This window comes from Lagopus leucura, unplaced genomic scaffold (genome assembly GCF_019238085.1).
Source record: "Lagopus leucura isolate 7727_CA_CO unplaced genomic scaffold, USGS_WTPT01 Super-Scaffold_100002, whole genome shotgun sequence".
Classification (NCBI taxonomy): Eukaryota; Metazoa; Chordata; class Aves; order Galliformes; family Phasianidae; genus Lagopus; species Lagopus leucura.
Genome location: NW_024962263.1, coordinates 53,776,678 through 53,792,935, shown reverse-complemented (window position 1 = coordinate 53,792,935; position 16,258 = coordinate 53,776,678). Strand labels below are relative to the sequence as shown.

Below are 16,258 nucleotides of genomic sequence, written 5' to 3'. Positions count from 1 at the left end.
ACTGTCATAGTGATTGACATAAGATGGTCTTGAGTTTAAAGAAACATAACTCTGGTTTTAACTTATCTGTATCTACCAACTCAATGTAACAGCAAGACTGGAGCATGGTAAATCTGAAAATAGTTTTCTTGCAGCCATTTCAGTCTGTTAGAGTGAAGTTTTTTTTTAATTACTGGGAAAGTACTGTGCCTGTAGGAGTTGAAGAACTGCTATAAAACAAAGAGCTTTGATATAACTTGGAATGATCAGTTTGTGCTGTTTCTCATGATGGAAGGGAACTCAGTTTGGAGTGAGAACCTTTGCTTCATGCTGAAGTCACTAGGTGGTGCAGCTTTCCTGCATGACACTGCAACAGCCCTTCACTGATGTGACACTCCTACAGGTTCTTTGGGGCAGGCTGTTCAAATACAGTGATGAACAATTGCTCTGCTGTGTCTTCAGTCTGTCTGAAGAGGTGGGACTTGAACCAGTGTCGGTATTGTGTGTTGACCAGTTTGTGGTGAATATAGTGGTGAAGAATAGAGTGGTGAAGAGGGATTTGGCCTCTTCTCCCAGGCAACGAGCAGGACCCGGGGAAATGGCCACAAGTTGTACCAGAGGAGGTTTAGATTAGACATAAGGAAGAACCATTTCTCTTGGAGAGTGGTCAGGCACTGGAATGGCTGCCCAGGGAGGTGGTGGAGTCACCGTCCCTGGCATTGTTCAAGAGGTGTCTGGATGAGGAGCTACAAGATATGGGTTAGTGCTTGTGGTGGCAATGGTGATGAGGAGATGGTTGGACTAGAGGATCTTATAGGTCATTTCAAACCTTGTGATTCTATGATAGGTTATCTGGCACCAGTAGTTCTAAAAGCCTACACTCCCTGCCTGGTAGAATTTCTAAAATATTCTCCTTTGACACAAGCTATTCCAGCTACTGAAAAATATTTTGGTGCTGTGCCACAATACACTGAGTGCTGATCCCTTGAATGAGAAGATTAAATACAAATTGCTCTAGGACAACAATGGTCAAACACTAGGCTAAAGCTATAGCATTTCAAATGACCTCCTGCTGTGCACTTGTCAGGACACACATGTCCTGGTCTGAGGTTTTATGTGAGCAGGCTTGCATAATATTAGCAATAATCTTTTATTCCCTGAGCAAGCGCTGTTTCCATGCATGCTCTGACTTTCCAATATACTTTTGTTAACCTTAGGAAATAGTTTGAAAAAACAAGGTTGTGGTGTCTATCTTTTTTTCCCTTCCCTTTAAATTAAAGCAAAACCTGTAGTGAAGTTCTTACCGATTTTTGTCTGTAATCCTTTCCACAGTGTTAAAGGATGTTACGTTAAAGGGCATGGAGGTGCTGTTTTAAAGGACAGCTGAAGACTAAATCTCTTCCTCCCCTCCAAAAAGAAACAGAGATATGGAAATGGCTGGCTGCTTTGGTGACTTCAGGCTGAACTGATATAAAGCAAGCAGCATCCGTTAATATTTACCATTGTAAAAGAAACTCGTTAATGGTAATGAACAGATGTTCCATGTGAAGCTACTGCTACAGATAGAATATCAGACTTTTTTTTGTCCCAAATTACTACTGTACAACTTGTTTCAGACTAAGTATTTATTTAAAATTAAAAATCACCATATAATAGAAACAATATTTACATATTTAACTGATAGTCTGCTTAAACAGCACAGTTTGACTGAAGGAAGCCAATGGAGAAAAAGCAATGATTGCTGATGCTGCTGAACTTTAGCTGCAGGCACACCAAAGCTTAATGAAGAGTCTGAAGCTTCTGCAAAGTACCATTTCCCTGAACAACTGGGTAAGGTGAGAGGTGGCAAAGATGTCCTGGGTTTCAGTGGTGAGAGCCAGTGCCACCAAAAGAAAAAACCTACATCTATACTGTAGGTGCATTGCAATTGCACTAGCTCATCTGTTTGGTCATTTTGATAAAAACAATTTGATATATAGAGCATAGCAAACTGCATTTCCTTTTAGAGCTACAGATCTATATACGAGGAAAGTTAAATTGCAGAGATGCTATAACTTAAAATCCCATTGCATCTCTCCACAAATTGGTTTGGGCTGTGCTTGAGCTAGTTTTAGTTTTAAAACAGCCTTGGGGTTAGTTGATTGAAGCAGCAAAAATTAAGAAATATTCTTGAATAATCACATGATTAAAAATTAATCTTACAATATTTCCATGGGTAGCAGTGATTGCAATGAATGTATGAACTTCCTTCACCATCCTGTGCTTTCCCATTGACTTCAGATGATAACTTAGGCCTTGTGGGAAACTGGAGGTTGAACGCAGAGCTGGGCACGCTGCTGAGTCTGCCTTCATGGATGCTCTTCTGCATCAGATGGCTGTTGCATTGCTTTGAAGAGGATTTTAAATTTCATGAGTAACAGCAGTAAAATAATTGTTTTCAATGTAAGGAACTACATCCATAGCCCTTCCTTAAAATAAATCATTACACCATTTAGAAAGTCTGACAAGAGATGATGGTATTCCAACTACTAATGTGAAATAACAAGGATACAGAAACAATTTTAACAGTATGCTGCATTTGTCATGACTTTGTCATGAAGAACAACTTAAACATGTAAGAGGTAAGGGGGTTGTTCCTTTTTCTTTTGAAAGCTGCTGTTTGTGTATGCCTTTTATAAAGGGATCCTTGTAATGCATTTCATGACTTTGAGCCTAAGAAGGCTTTGAAAAATGGCACAGGTGAATAAGCTTTCCTTCTGTCTCCCTTCCCAATCCAAAAGGTCTGCTCAATTCGGGATGTTTCTGCAGCTGCAAAATACCAAGCATTTAAAGATAACTTCTTTGACCACAAAAAAAAAAAAAGATTATTTTGCTCAGAATTACTCTTTCCTTCAGCACTCCAGCTTCCACACACGGTTAAGATGTCCAAACTCAAAGTAATTGGTTACAGCAGTCTCTCCAAGTAATAGTCTGTGCCAATGATCCATGTCAATAGGAAAAAAGCGGTCTTTTTTTCTACGGCTGCTGTTGATATTGCCCTTCTGTTGCTGTGTAGAAATCATCAAGTACACTCTGTAGGTAATCAAATGTTGGCCTTTCCTCTGCTTTGTCTTTCCAGCAGTTTTTCATGATATCATAAAGCTCAGCCGGACAGGTTTCCATTCGTGGCATTCTGTACCCACGCTGAAGAGCAACTATCACATCTGAATTGCTCATACCTTTAAAAAAAAAAACAAGTTTTGATGAGCTGATCCATGCTGCCACTGTTTCCTCTGCTTGGGTGAGAGCCACAGCCAAGCTGCCCACCCTGGCCACCTGTGTCATTCTTTCCTTACCGTCCCTACGTGCAGAGGTTCTAACCTCCTTGCTCCATGCCAACAGCGAGCAGCATAACTGTCTCACCACACGACCAGTCCCTCATGTTAATGCAACCTTGCTGTATTAAGAAGATTTCCGATTTTTTTTTTCTATGTTGTCTTTTGCGTAACTTGCTGATTGCAAGATAATGGACATCCCTGATACTGTTACATGCAACAGGCAATTTCCTCTCTCCTCTTCCTTGTACTATTTGGGCTGAGTTTTGTTTTGTTTCTCAATTATTGTTCTCTATTCCTTTTCTCAGAAAAAGAACTACCATCAGTACAGCTTCTGCCTCTCAAGGACCAGTCCTGTGAGAGTGGCCTGCTATCAACTGTATACTCCTCCTCTTCTTTCTTTCTTATTTTTCCCTCTTTCAGCTCCTTGAGAGCTTGGTTCAGAGTGATCTGCTCACTTATGCTTAGAAGGCAATCCTTCACATGCCTGGGCCAGCAAGAGAATTGCTTCCTCCCTTTCAGCTGCCCCTTCCTCTGTACAGTTTTTGCAACCCAATGGAGTAATTATGCCAGGACCATCTTTTCCAAAACACAAGACTCTAAGCTTTCTACATTTCAGGGAATGCCATTTCTTCCCCTGATGGCACTTGTGGGAAGCACCTGTGTTTCAGCCTGGATATTTGCCTCTATCAGTGAGAACTTTATACTGAGAAGGGTATTCCAGCCCTGACAGCTGCTGGCAGCTCCTCAGCTGGAATGCTGCATGCAGGCAGTTCTGCCCAAGACTCCAGCAGGGGCATGGGATGTTTTCACAGAATACAGTTACTGCACTATAGACAAAGCAAAGCCAAAATAAATACAGAAAATAAGATGTTTAGAATGTACTCAGTGAAATAGTTGGTCATATTATGCAAAGCCTTAGCTAGCTACAACAGAGGGGGACTGCTGCTCCTCAGCTTTTGTGTTGAACAGGACCAGTGCTGGGACTTAAAGCACCTTTTTGGCTTGTGCTTAGGTCTACTGTCTTTAAGGAATAATTGCTACAAGTAATGCTTTAGTTAAATAACTAACTGTTTAAGTAAGTAAGTTAACAAATATTTTTTCTTCAAGTTCAAAAGACAAAACTGAAAAACCTTTTGTTACTATTTCATACTAAATACACGCTCTTGTATGTTCATTATGTGTTTTCTTAAAAACAAAACAGCTTGCCTATCTACCCTAAACTCCTTGTAGTGCTCTCAAACTAGCCAATCATTCAACTTTTCTGTTCTTTTTTCCAGCAAGAATTACCAAAACTACACCCTAGTCAGTAAATGACATATATTTGTTGCATTTCTGTTAAGCTTACATGCTTATATGTTAGCAGTGGACCAACTCTAGATTTTGTATGGGTCTGTTTTAATTTACACTGTGGTACCTGCTAAGCTTCATAGATACAGACATGATTTCAGATGATAGAGCCCAGGAAATGATGCGAACACAGCAGTATGGAGGAAGAATCCCAATGCATAGAAAATAGTGCATCTTGTGAAGAACAGCTGACATAATTGGGATGCAAATGTGTCTATTTCCAATATTTGACGTTCTGTATAATCACCTGGAAATTAATTTTTAACAGCCAATTCAACTTCCTTGCCTACAGATCTGTGCCATATTTCAGAGATAGTTCCTGAACCTATCGTCCCACTGCCTGCTTTGAGTTTCTCTGGAAGAAAAACAGCTATTGGAATTTAGGAACAAAAATCACAAGAGCTCCATCTTTTTTGTCAGGAAATGCTTCCTACGCAGTTGTGTTTCTTTGCTTTTGATTTGATTTTCTTTGCTAGCGTAAATCACACCCTTTCAAATGCAGCTTTATGCTGAAAGCTTGCTAGCGCTGGTGGTTCTTCAAAATATTATTTTCAATTACTAAGTGTTCCCATTAGAATTGAAAAATCCATTTACTGTTTCTGCCCCAGTGGCTGCTAGTTACATCCTATAACTTACTCTTGCCATCCTGGGGTAATTTGCCCAAACTGGTCACATTTCTTCATGTGAAAAAAAAATTGGTCATCCACTTATTTTGCTGTCCTAATGGTTCTTCAATGTTAACTTTCTGTCTCCTAGGTGACTTGGTTTGCTCTTTTGTTTAAAATAGACATGTATCCCTCTTGCAGCTTAATGCAAACACAGCCTGAGAATTATTAAGATCATACACTATGCATTCTAGAGGCTTCTCCACCTAACAGCTGTCTGACAAATGAATCCACAGCATATAGCTTATTTAGCATGCTCATAAAAAGATTTCCATACATTAAAAAAAACAAAACCAAAAAACAACAACAACTGCCCAGGCTTCCCCTAAAAAAAGAATTTTCCCACAGTAGTACAGCAATTGATTTTGTTCTTAAACTAGAAATATGATAGATTTTACAGAGCTGAAGAGACAGCAGGCTTAGCTGCAGGATTAAGTACTGGTTTGGGTTCTGGATTGTTGTAGTGTTGGTTTCCACGTGAGCTTGTAGCTTTGCTCAGGGAAGGACAATTTTCAAGGCATTCAGAAATAACCTTAGGAAGCCATCTCAGCATAGGCCAGTGTCTGGGTACATGGGAATGTGCTAATGGGAAATAAAGTATTCCAGCTGTGGGAAGAAACACACCTTAAACACACCTTACCCTGGTGCACACAGCTTCCATCTGATCTTTCCTTGGGGACATGAGCATTTTTCTAGAGTAGGTCTGGGAGGACCTGCTAGTTAGGTACATATTTTATATCCCTTGCCTAAAAAGTTACCCTGAGCATATGTTTAAACACTTAGTTGGATAAGCAGCCCTATCACCTCTTGTAGTTGAGGGGGTTGCTCTTGAATTTAAGTGCTTCCCTGAACTGGAGCCTCGGAGAGACAATCTTGACTCAGATTGTCAGTTTTGGCTCTACGTCCTGCATGGAAAGCTGATATGTTCTTCCCTCGCATAATGTAAAGTTGGCTGCCATCACCTTTGCCCCTGCTGCTTGAATCTCACGTGAGGTCCTGCATCTCCATGTCCAGAAGTGTTAAGTCTTCTCAGTCACCAAGTTCTATCCCTTCAACATCCCCCTTCTCTGTCTGCCAACTGCAGGATTCTAAGGCTTCTCAGAAGTTACTCCATCTACTAAGCGGAGGTGAGCATTACAGGTGAATACAGCTCCCTTTGCCCACAAGATAGGAGAATTTAGGTTAATTTTTTTTATGTCAGCAAGCTTGAGTGCAGTCTGCTTGCTCCTAGCTGATCAGCTGTGCCTGAGATGCAACATTTTTCTATGCACAAATATCCTTTACCCAAGCTGTTTCTCTGTGTTGGAAACATTAGTAGATATTTTGTTTAGCAGAAAGAAATATGAAACAAAGCACCAAACCATTTCACAGCTACATAATGTAGCCATTATCAATGTCCTCACCAGGGCCTTGTATCTGAACCACAGGAAAACACTGTAACTATTCCTAGTGGTCCATCAAGACATTGCTTTAGGCTCACTTCTCTTACTTGTTTAGATTAGCTAACACGAACAAAATATTCAAGCCTATTTGCTTGTGAAAACACACTTCCTTAGTACTTTTCAATATTACATCAAAAAAAAAGACAGTGACTTATGTAGCAGCTCAGTAGTAACTACTGAACATATAAAAATGATTCCTCATTCATGGTGCTGTTAGTCCATTCACTAAAATTTACCCAAGAGATGCACATGGCCTACACATATGGTGATTAAAAGTTTTCAAAACATGAATTTTACCTGCTTGATGTTTTCCACATCACTGCTGTTGCTGCTGTCCAATGCCAGCTCTTTCACAGAATCATAGAATTGCTCAGGTTGGAAAAGATCATCCATTCTAACCACAACCTAACCATCCTACTCTAACTCCCTCCACTACCCTCCACTAAATCATGTCCCTGAGCACCACATCCAAACGGTTTTTAAACACATCCAGGGGTGGTGACTCAACCACCTCCCTGGGGAGCCAATTCCAGTGCTTAACAACCCTTTCTGTAAAGTTTTTCCTGATATCCAACCTAAACTTACCCTGGAGCAATTTGAGGCCATTTCCCCTAGGCCCATCACCTGTCACCAGTGAGAAGAGACCAACCCCACTCTGTGCTGTAAGCACCTCTCTTATTTTGTAAGAGAGCAATAAGCCTCAGCCTCCTTTCCCTGGGTATTTTATTCACCTTTTAACACTGAAGTGTAAACACAGAGAAACAGTTATCAATATACATCCATACCTGGATACGGAATCTTTCCATAAGTAACTATTTCATACAGGAGAATCCCAAATGACCATACATCAGACTTAATAGTGAAAGATCCATAGTTAATTGCTTCTGGTGCTGTCCACTTAATAGGGAACTTTGCACCTAAAAAACAAAGGGGTTTCAATCAGTCAAAGGCAATTTCTTTTTCGACATGGAGGAATTCAATGACACCTTTGCTTTATCCACACTTCTACATCATGTGCCATTTTGTCAGACTGTCCTGTTGCCATCTGTTACACAACAAATGTAACGGAACACTGGCAGGAAGGTCCAGCCTCTACTGCCATGCCACCAACATCCACCTCTGACGTGACAGGCCAACATAATGAAACAAGAGGCATTATTTTTGGATCAACCCTCGTACGTGGCACCTTTTGCCTCTTCACCATTGTGAATTACAGTGGCAGTAAGCATTCTCCTTTCTGCCCAGTTGTCAGGGAAAAAAAAAATCATATTACCATTCCCATCAGTTGGAACTTCACAAAGCTTTAACTAACTTTTACCATTTTAAAGAAAGCCAATCTAGCTTCAGCATGCATTTTAACATATTTCAATGTGTATCTTAACATATTTCACATTCAGTTATTTCTAAACAGCCACAGCTTAAAAAGACAACCAGTTTTGCAAAAGGTCCTCGCAACAACTGCAACTGCTTCCTTTCTGTAGAGAAAAGGCGGTGCACATGGCACCTAGAATGTAAAGAAAAAGTAATTCATAGTTTTTCAGCATTTAATTCAGTGGGATGGAAGCTGTGGACGTATAATCAATTTGTTCAATTTAGAAAAAAGAAACGTGTGCATTTCCTAACTTCCTTTAAAAGGAGGAAATTTTATATATATATATATATTGTAAATTAAGTTTTCCACAAGCTTGAGAAGCACAGAAAGATTATTTGTTTCCTTATTCTTTTTAAATGTTTAAAATGTTGCCTCTATGAAGTTGTTATGGCATTTTCTGTCCTTGGTGACCTTATTATTATCTTTAGATACAGTCCCACTGCCTCCCAGAAGCTGAAGTTTTAAGGGCAAACATAAAAGTACGTACCTTCTCTTGCGGTATATTCGTTGTCTTCAATGACTCTAGCTAGTCCAAAATCAGCAATTTTGCACATCAGTAAGTCTGAAACCAGAACATTAGCTGCTCTCAAGTCTCGATGGATGTAATTTTTTCTTTCTATGTATGCCATCCCTTCTGCAATCTGTACCAAAAGGAACAAATATTTTGGTATTACAACACTATACAATACCATCAACAGCGTGGCACCTCTGTTCTTTCAATTACTCACCAAAGTCACATTCATTTATTCACTACCAGTAGAGAGACAGATGTTCTTCTAAGGTTTGATTAAGCAACAATGCAAATAGTTAAAAAACAAAAACAAGCAAACAAAAATCCTCCCCAACTTTCTAATCACCTGCTATCAGCCTGGGCAATTACGAAACAGTTACTAAGACAAGTCAAATAGCTTACGTTTATCTTCCCCTGCAGCATTGCCTACTTGCCCATACATGAGGAGCATTTGGCATCAGCAAGCATTCAGATACTATCATATGTACATTTCATTTGCGTTTCATCAACCCAAGTTATTTTCCAAATCAAATTAAAGGTGATTAATGATCTCAGAATATACATTGGGATGATTATTTCAGTGCTTGCTTCAGACTGCTCTTTTTAAATCCACTGAAGAAAAACACACTGCTTTTCAGAAAGAAAAGAAACTGAAACAAATAGTTTCTCAGCTCAGAGCAGTAGGTCTTACACGTGGTTAGTATGCTGTCCAAAAGCTAAATAGGAAAAAAAAATAGCATTTGGGAGCTGTCAGTATTTCTCTTCCTTGTGAGATTGCTGGTAGGTTGTTCCCAAGCAAGGCCTGCAACCTAACCTTTGCTACAGATCCTATCCCAGAATGACTGGAGGCAACAGGTCTTTGCCATCCTTATGGCTTGGGGAACACAGGATCACAGAATTGTAGGGGTTGGAAGGGACCTCCAGAGATCAGTGAGTCCAACCCCCCCGCCAAAGCAGGTTCCCTACCTGGTAAGCACAAACACAAAAGCTCTCAAGTTTCATAGAATCATAGAATGGTTTGGGTTGAAAGAGACCTTTAAGATCATCTAGTTCCAACCCCCTGCTATAGGCTGGGACACCTCCCTCTAGGCCAGGTTGCTCAAAACCCCATCCAGCCTGGCCTTCAATGCTTCCAGGGAGGGGGCATCCACAACTTCACTGGGCAACTTGTTCCAGTGTCTGACCACCCTCACAGTAAAGAATTTCTTCCTAATATCTAGTCTAAATCTACCCTCTTCCAGTTTAAAGCCACTTCCCCTCATCCTGTTGCTATCTGCCCTAATAAAAAGTTCCTCCCCAGCTTTCCTGTAGGCCCCTTTCAAGTACTTCATTTGTTAATGAAGCAGAAGCAAAGCAAGAGTCCTTTTCCAGTCCTGGTCCCTCAGACATGAGCTCCTTCCTCTCCGTCTCAGCAGAATTCAGGTACATTGGTGCCTCTCATTGCCAGAGCAGCATGTTTCAGCTGTGCAGAAAAGCAGGTGCAAGTTCCTGACTAAATTTTAAGCAAACATGAACACCACTTCTGCTTATGCATTTTTCAAAAGCCCCCAAGGGGTACAACATACGCACACACTACTGCCACTTACAGCACTGAAACCGCACTGCCTTCATTCCTCTTTTTCGGCTGAAGCAGTGGAAAGCACAGCCACTTTCCTTCCCACCTTCCACTGCAGTGGTTTTCTTACAAGCCGACAGACAGCCACTTCTGCAGGGCAGTCTTTAATTTCACTTACAGAACACAAAGGGGTGCTCACACATTAACCAGGAAGAAACTGATGATGAAGAGAGTGAAGAACATCTGCATTTCATATTTTCTAGATATAAGTCAAAGGTATTTTATAATGAAGGAAGAAGCTACTTATGAATAACTGCTGCAGAGTGTCCTGCTAGAGACTCAAAGACATCTCACAAAATGAAAGAGTGGTATTTGGTTCTCTCCTCCAAATATAATTACTTGGGTCTGGAGAGGAAGGAAATGTGAAAGTGAAGGTTTTGCATCAAGATCTATGCTGAAATTGGACTGGCCAGCTTGGCATGTAGAACTGTAATGCAGACAGGTGCACCAATGTCAATGTGAAAATACAGCAACCATCATGAAGGAATTGACTTTCCTCATACTCCCATGCACAGATGCAACATTTAGACTGGCTGCTGACTGTGGAGTAAAGAACCATCTCAGGAAAGAGAAGGTGGTGGTGGTGGCATTTAGTTTCTACACCCAGCCAAGCAAAGCCATGGGAAAGCCTGCTTTATTTCTCTTCTTTGTGCCAGAACAATTGAAGACATCATCTGATTAGTCACAGACTAAGAATGTGATAGCAAACAATTCATTACACTTTCAGCAAATAAAAATTGCACTTCTGTGAAATTCCAGGACAATGGTTTTTGGTGCATCCAATGGGAGGATTGCAGTGAAGCCATGCATGTACAAACACTGGAGCAGGCAAAACAAACAAACAAACAAACAAATAGGAAAAGTATTCCTTTTCCTAAACAGGCAGGGAGTTTTGAATGACAGAAGGAGGGGAAGCACAGCATTCAACAGCTGAATACAAGCATCCAGGTCATGTTGAGCCTTTCCGAGTGACAAATGAACAATAAAACAAACAACAAAATAAAACAAAGCAAACTACTAAGAAACGCTAGGATAAAAACACTGTGACATTTCCCAGCTCTATTTCATCCATGGTTTTAAAACAGAACTCATCTAGATTACTCTGAGATGCCTTGGGTACACTTTTAAAAGGCTTCACTTTGTATTGACAAATGTGGCTTTTTATTCTTCCCAGGACCTGTACATGTGACAGCCCAGGTGGAAGCACACCCAGCAGAAGCCAGGGAGCTGTGAATAAACGCTGCTTCAAAATACCTTCCATGCTGCTGCTGCCTGCCAGCAGAAATGAAGCATGCTTGAATTGAGAGATTGGGGTATTAAGGAATCCAGAACTTCTTCAGTTTAGTAGCAAAAAAAAAAAAAAAAAAAAAAAAAAAAAAAAAAAAAGGGCTTTCATCTTTTTTTAAACAAGAGCAGAACATAACTTAGTTCAAAAGGTTCATTGAATTTGCATCATATTGTCTTAGCTGACCTCATAAAACAGAGGCGAGTGTCATTTCAATAACTGAAACAAAGAACTGCGAGTTTCGTGGGCAAGTTAGCTTTGAGACAAGACAGAAAATAGCTAGTGAAATGCAGTGTGGCAGTACCTCTGGTGATGCAATCGCCTGGCTACTGCCTGTAAATGAGAGGAATGAGAGCAGTCTGCATGCTCTGGCTGCTGCATTAGCAAGATTTGGCAGCGTAGATTGTGGACAAAGTGATGAAATCCACATACGCTCAAGCTCAGGACTGGGAAGCAGCAGCTAAGAGCAGCCCCATGTTTCCTCAGCCCTCTTGCTGAGCTGAGAGGCAGAAGCAGCAGGAAGTGGAAGTGCCTGTGAGTTGTATCGGGCTGGCTGGCAGAGGAAGTTGCAAGGGCAGCCCATGAGGCCGCTGTGCTGCTCAGCTGCCCATAAGGGAGGGAGGCTCACATGTTGTGTCCTGGCTTTGGTTCTGGCATACACTGCAAATTTACAGTTCTGCTGAATTCTGCAGGTGATACCGTAGCCCTGCTCTGCATTAATGCAGGCAACGTGTGCCGAAGGTTTGCTGAAGGTTTTCATTCATCTCTAGGGGCCAAATGTATTTTTGCTAGGGCAGGGCCAACACTAGATTTCCCCAGCCTCTATTCACACATGTTATTTAAAACACAAAAGAGAAACTTCAGCTCTTTTAGGGGACAGATTTAGAAACCAAGCTGGACCACCTTCCTAGCGATGACTTTGTTGCAATGTTTTCCATAGACCTGATTTCATAAATAGTGTCTGCTTGCACAGCAAAGAATAGAAATTAAAAAAAATATATCCAAGTCCAAAGCCATGCTGAAAGATAAGAACCAGATTTAAGTCTACCTCAGTACTCATCTGGTACTATTAAAAATGACATCAATGTCTGTGTATGGTCAGCAAACAAAACAGCAAAATCAGGGTAGTGGTGTAGCAATATATTCATGGACTTGCTTGAAAAAGATGCTTACTATTCCCTATGGGAAAAATCTTTGCTTTTTTTATTTTTATTTATTTTTTTTTTTTTTTCAAAATCAGAATATTTTATCCCTTGCAAACACAGATTTCTTTCAAGATTTCTCCAGGCACAGGCTCTATGAATTCAGGGAGCAGAGCACTGACCAGCTGCTTGGCAATGGAACACCAACCCACTGCAGTCTTCAGCACAGTGACAAATCAGCTCCAGAACTGGGTTCACGTCTAAGGGCACTACATTGTTCGGCTGTCTGTTAGTCACACAGCCACATCCTCCTCTTATCCTCAATCCTTCCTTATCCAACAAGGCCACTGTAAGGTGACAAATGCCATCCCTCTACATAGAAAGACAACATATTAAGTGGAAGCATATCCTGTCCCTTTTTGTTCTGCTGACTCACAAGTCCATTGCTAACGTATTGCTCTGCAACGAGTAACATTCTTTCAGAATTTTTTCTTGCAACAAGATTCTCATGCGCACATATGAGGACACAAGCAAGCCAGCTGTGTAGCGTGGCTGTGAGCAAGTCAGTCTTGTGCAATATCACAGACTCATAAGATGAGAAAAGACAATCCTCTGCTACCACTTGTTATGTTTTCAGTCTCCCCAAGAAGCTTGGATAGGCTGGTAAACTGCTTTACTGGAAAAGCACGATCAGAGAGGCACGCGCAGCTCATGTGTGTGCCACCAAAGAAAAACACATTCCTGATCTCATTTTAGTTCACTGTGGTTTCCTTCCATGCCTCTTCTGAAGCACAGCTCACTGAATTTCTTTCCCCTTAGGCTGTTCAGAGTTTAACATGTTACTGTAAGAATAAACTAACGACCCTTTTAGACAAGCCAAAGTACTACCTAAACTAACCAAACACAGATTATGCTCTCATTTATGTAATACAGCCTACAGTCTTGTAGTATGTGATCTATAAGTAGTCTGCAGTAAAATCACCATTATCTAAGCAATAGGCCCACATAGTTTGAAATTACGTTAGTTTGACTTTTGTCCTACAGAACAGGCAATTGAACAGCCAGAATTAGACAGGACTAATGCAACATCTTTGTCATTCAAAGTGAAATCCCTGGCCTGAGAACCAAATGCAGCCTGCAAATCTATCCCATGCAGTCCTGTTTTCAGTTGACGATGTTCAAAGCCTCTAACAAACATGCTCAAAAAACCCACAAATTCTTTCCATAGAAAAAATCCCTGTTGCAGTTGGATTTTGTTCTCTGTTCCATTTATTTGGGCTGCAGTTGGAAATCTTCAGAAAGTGTTTCCTGAACATCCTTTTAAAATAACTCTGCAACCAAATGCATGCCTTGATCTCAGACGTTTCTCTAAACAATCTACATCTTATGTGAAGAAAGTGACTTCACATACCTCCTGTGCTGCCTAAGGTTCTGCTCTCTGAGGCCAAGTGCAGGAAGAGGCTTTCAAAGAGGTTACTGGCAGATCAGGACGATCAGTCACCTCCATTTCAAATGAGCGACCATTCAAAGCTTTGTAAATTATGATCACTGACCCCTGTCGCAGTGAAAATTATTTACCCAGGTTTTTATGCAGTTGCCTTTTCTCATTCTCCAATACGTTACGCTTTTTTATGTTTGAAATTTCTGAAAATGCTAAACTCTTTGAAACAACACAACAATTTGAGCTCTAATAAAAAGGCCTACTGCACAACCACGAGTGCTGGCTGACCTTCAGCCTTCCTCCATGTCAGTCACTGACCACAGATATTCTTCTCTCCCTTCAATTTTGCCCACTATTTTCAAAGTTACCAAATATTAATTCCTCATTTATTTTTTCTTTTCCAATCTTTTACAGCCAGCGTTGCTCATCCCTCCAAACTATGGCTTGGAATCAAATGGTTTTTTCACATCTACAAAGCTTTTATCTCCACTAAATTCTCAAGGATGAATTACCTAAATAGTTCAGAATACTTAACCAGTAGCTACACTGAACCAATGATTATAGTAAAAACAGTTCCTGCATTGAATCTGTTACAAAAAATCTGTATTTGAGATATTGAACACCTACATAAAAATGTCTCAATATACAATGTATTTAACAGTTGTGTAATGATCTCATATCAAATGTTTTTGTATAAATCACTAATATTTTATTAAATCTCTTAAGGGCTTTCTCATCTTTCCCCATGACTTGTAGCAAGTTAGTAAAACAGACTACAACCCTCTGCAAACTATAATGCATTAAGAACATATTGGAGACAGGAAAACCTACCAGAAATGCCTTCATTACATATTAGTAACATGAGCTACAACTTTATGTAAATTGTAATTATGCAAACCCACAATTCTCACCTTATTTTCTATATGCCCCCTGGACATCTGAAGTTTGTAACTGTCAGAGGCAGAACACCAGACTATAGGCATCTGACACAGACTTTGACATACAAGAGACTCTGGGCTATGATAAATAGTTATGGGATAACTCGTGCATTTTTAAACAATCACTGGTTCATAAGTCAGCCACTGGCACCCGAAACACCGTTTGATTAGATTTTACTAATTTCACAGTAATTTACATTAGATTTTGAAACCAGCAATACTCTGCAGAAGTTAACAGAGAGATCTGACTAATTGACCTAATTTATGAAGACTATCCTCCTATTAACGAATCTCATAAGTGCTGACTCCATAGAACTTGCACTTAAACTTCCACCTCATAGCTGCTCTAAGTGAAAACAGTCTTTCCACAAAGGGAAGTGTACCACTGCCATCTAAGCAGCTCACCAGCACTATCGAAGAGGGATGCCTACCTTCACATGGCCACTTTGAAACACTTTTTTCCTCCATCCCCTTTTTCAAGTAACCCAGTCTATTCAGACCAAAATATATTTGAAAACTACATTCTCATTTCATGAAAAAGAAAAATATGGTGAAGTTTTCCATTGTGAATTTCAGTCATAGAGACAATTAGCCCCCCTCAATTTATAGCATATTTCTTAAATCTTACCTGAGCAGAGAAGTCAATTAGCTTTGGAAGCATCAATTTACTTCCTTCATCACTCTTCAGAAAATCCAGCAGGCTTCCTGTTACAACAGAGAATGATTAAGTCAGTGTAGCTTACTATCACAATAAAGTTCCCAATGGGTTCCCAATTTCTCGGGTCACAGATTTTTTGTAGTGAATAGTTTTGACTTATTTTCAAGTTGATTGCAGTAAGATCATCTCTTTACATAATCTAATGACAGTAATGCTCACGCCAGAACGTCAGGTATCCAAGTTTTGTGGTTTTCTTGAGTGTTGAAAACTAATCATACCTTCATTCAGTGGTGAATTTGATAATGACCCTATTCTACGGACTATCAAGAAAGCTCTCTAGGAGAATCACACTGATTAATTCTTTCAAAGTCATAAAGAATAAGTTCCTGAATTCTGAATTCTAGCTGGTGTTTATGAAGTCATCATCACTACTGCATGAAAACAGGCTGAAACAAATAAATTAAAAACCACTACTAAGACAATCTGTGAAGGAAATCGCACTTTCTTGTGTCATGATGCTCTGCTACAGGTTGTCCTTTTCTAGTA

The 16,258-nt window shown here is 40.2% G+C and overlaps 1 protein-coding gene across 4 annotated transcripts in view; it reads right to left on the bottom strand.

Moving 5' to 3' along the window:
• Positions 1 to 1,586: 1,586 nt before the first annotated feature.
• Positions 1,587 to 16,258, bottom strand: part of LYN (LYN proto-oncogene, Src family tyrosine kinase) — a 45,454-nt gene continuing 30,782 nt past the window's right edge. For all 4 annotated transcript variants that reach the window (XM_042869832.1, XM_042869836.1, XM_042869834.1 and 1 more), the window contains exons 10-13: positions 15,683 to 15,759; positions 8,610 to 8,763; positions 7,536 to 7,667; positions 1,587 to 3,197 (exon numbers count right to left, since the gene is read on the bottom strand). In XM_042869832.1, coding sequence (XP_042725766.1) covers positions 2,995 to 3,197; positions 7,536 to 7,667; positions 8,610 to 8,763; positions 15,683 to 15,759 — 566 coding nt within the window. In that variant the 3' untranslated portion in view covers positions 1,587 to 2,994. The remainder of the gene's footprint in view (positions 3,198 to 7,535; positions 7,668 to 8,609; positions 8,764 to 15,682; positions 15,760 to 16,258) is intronic.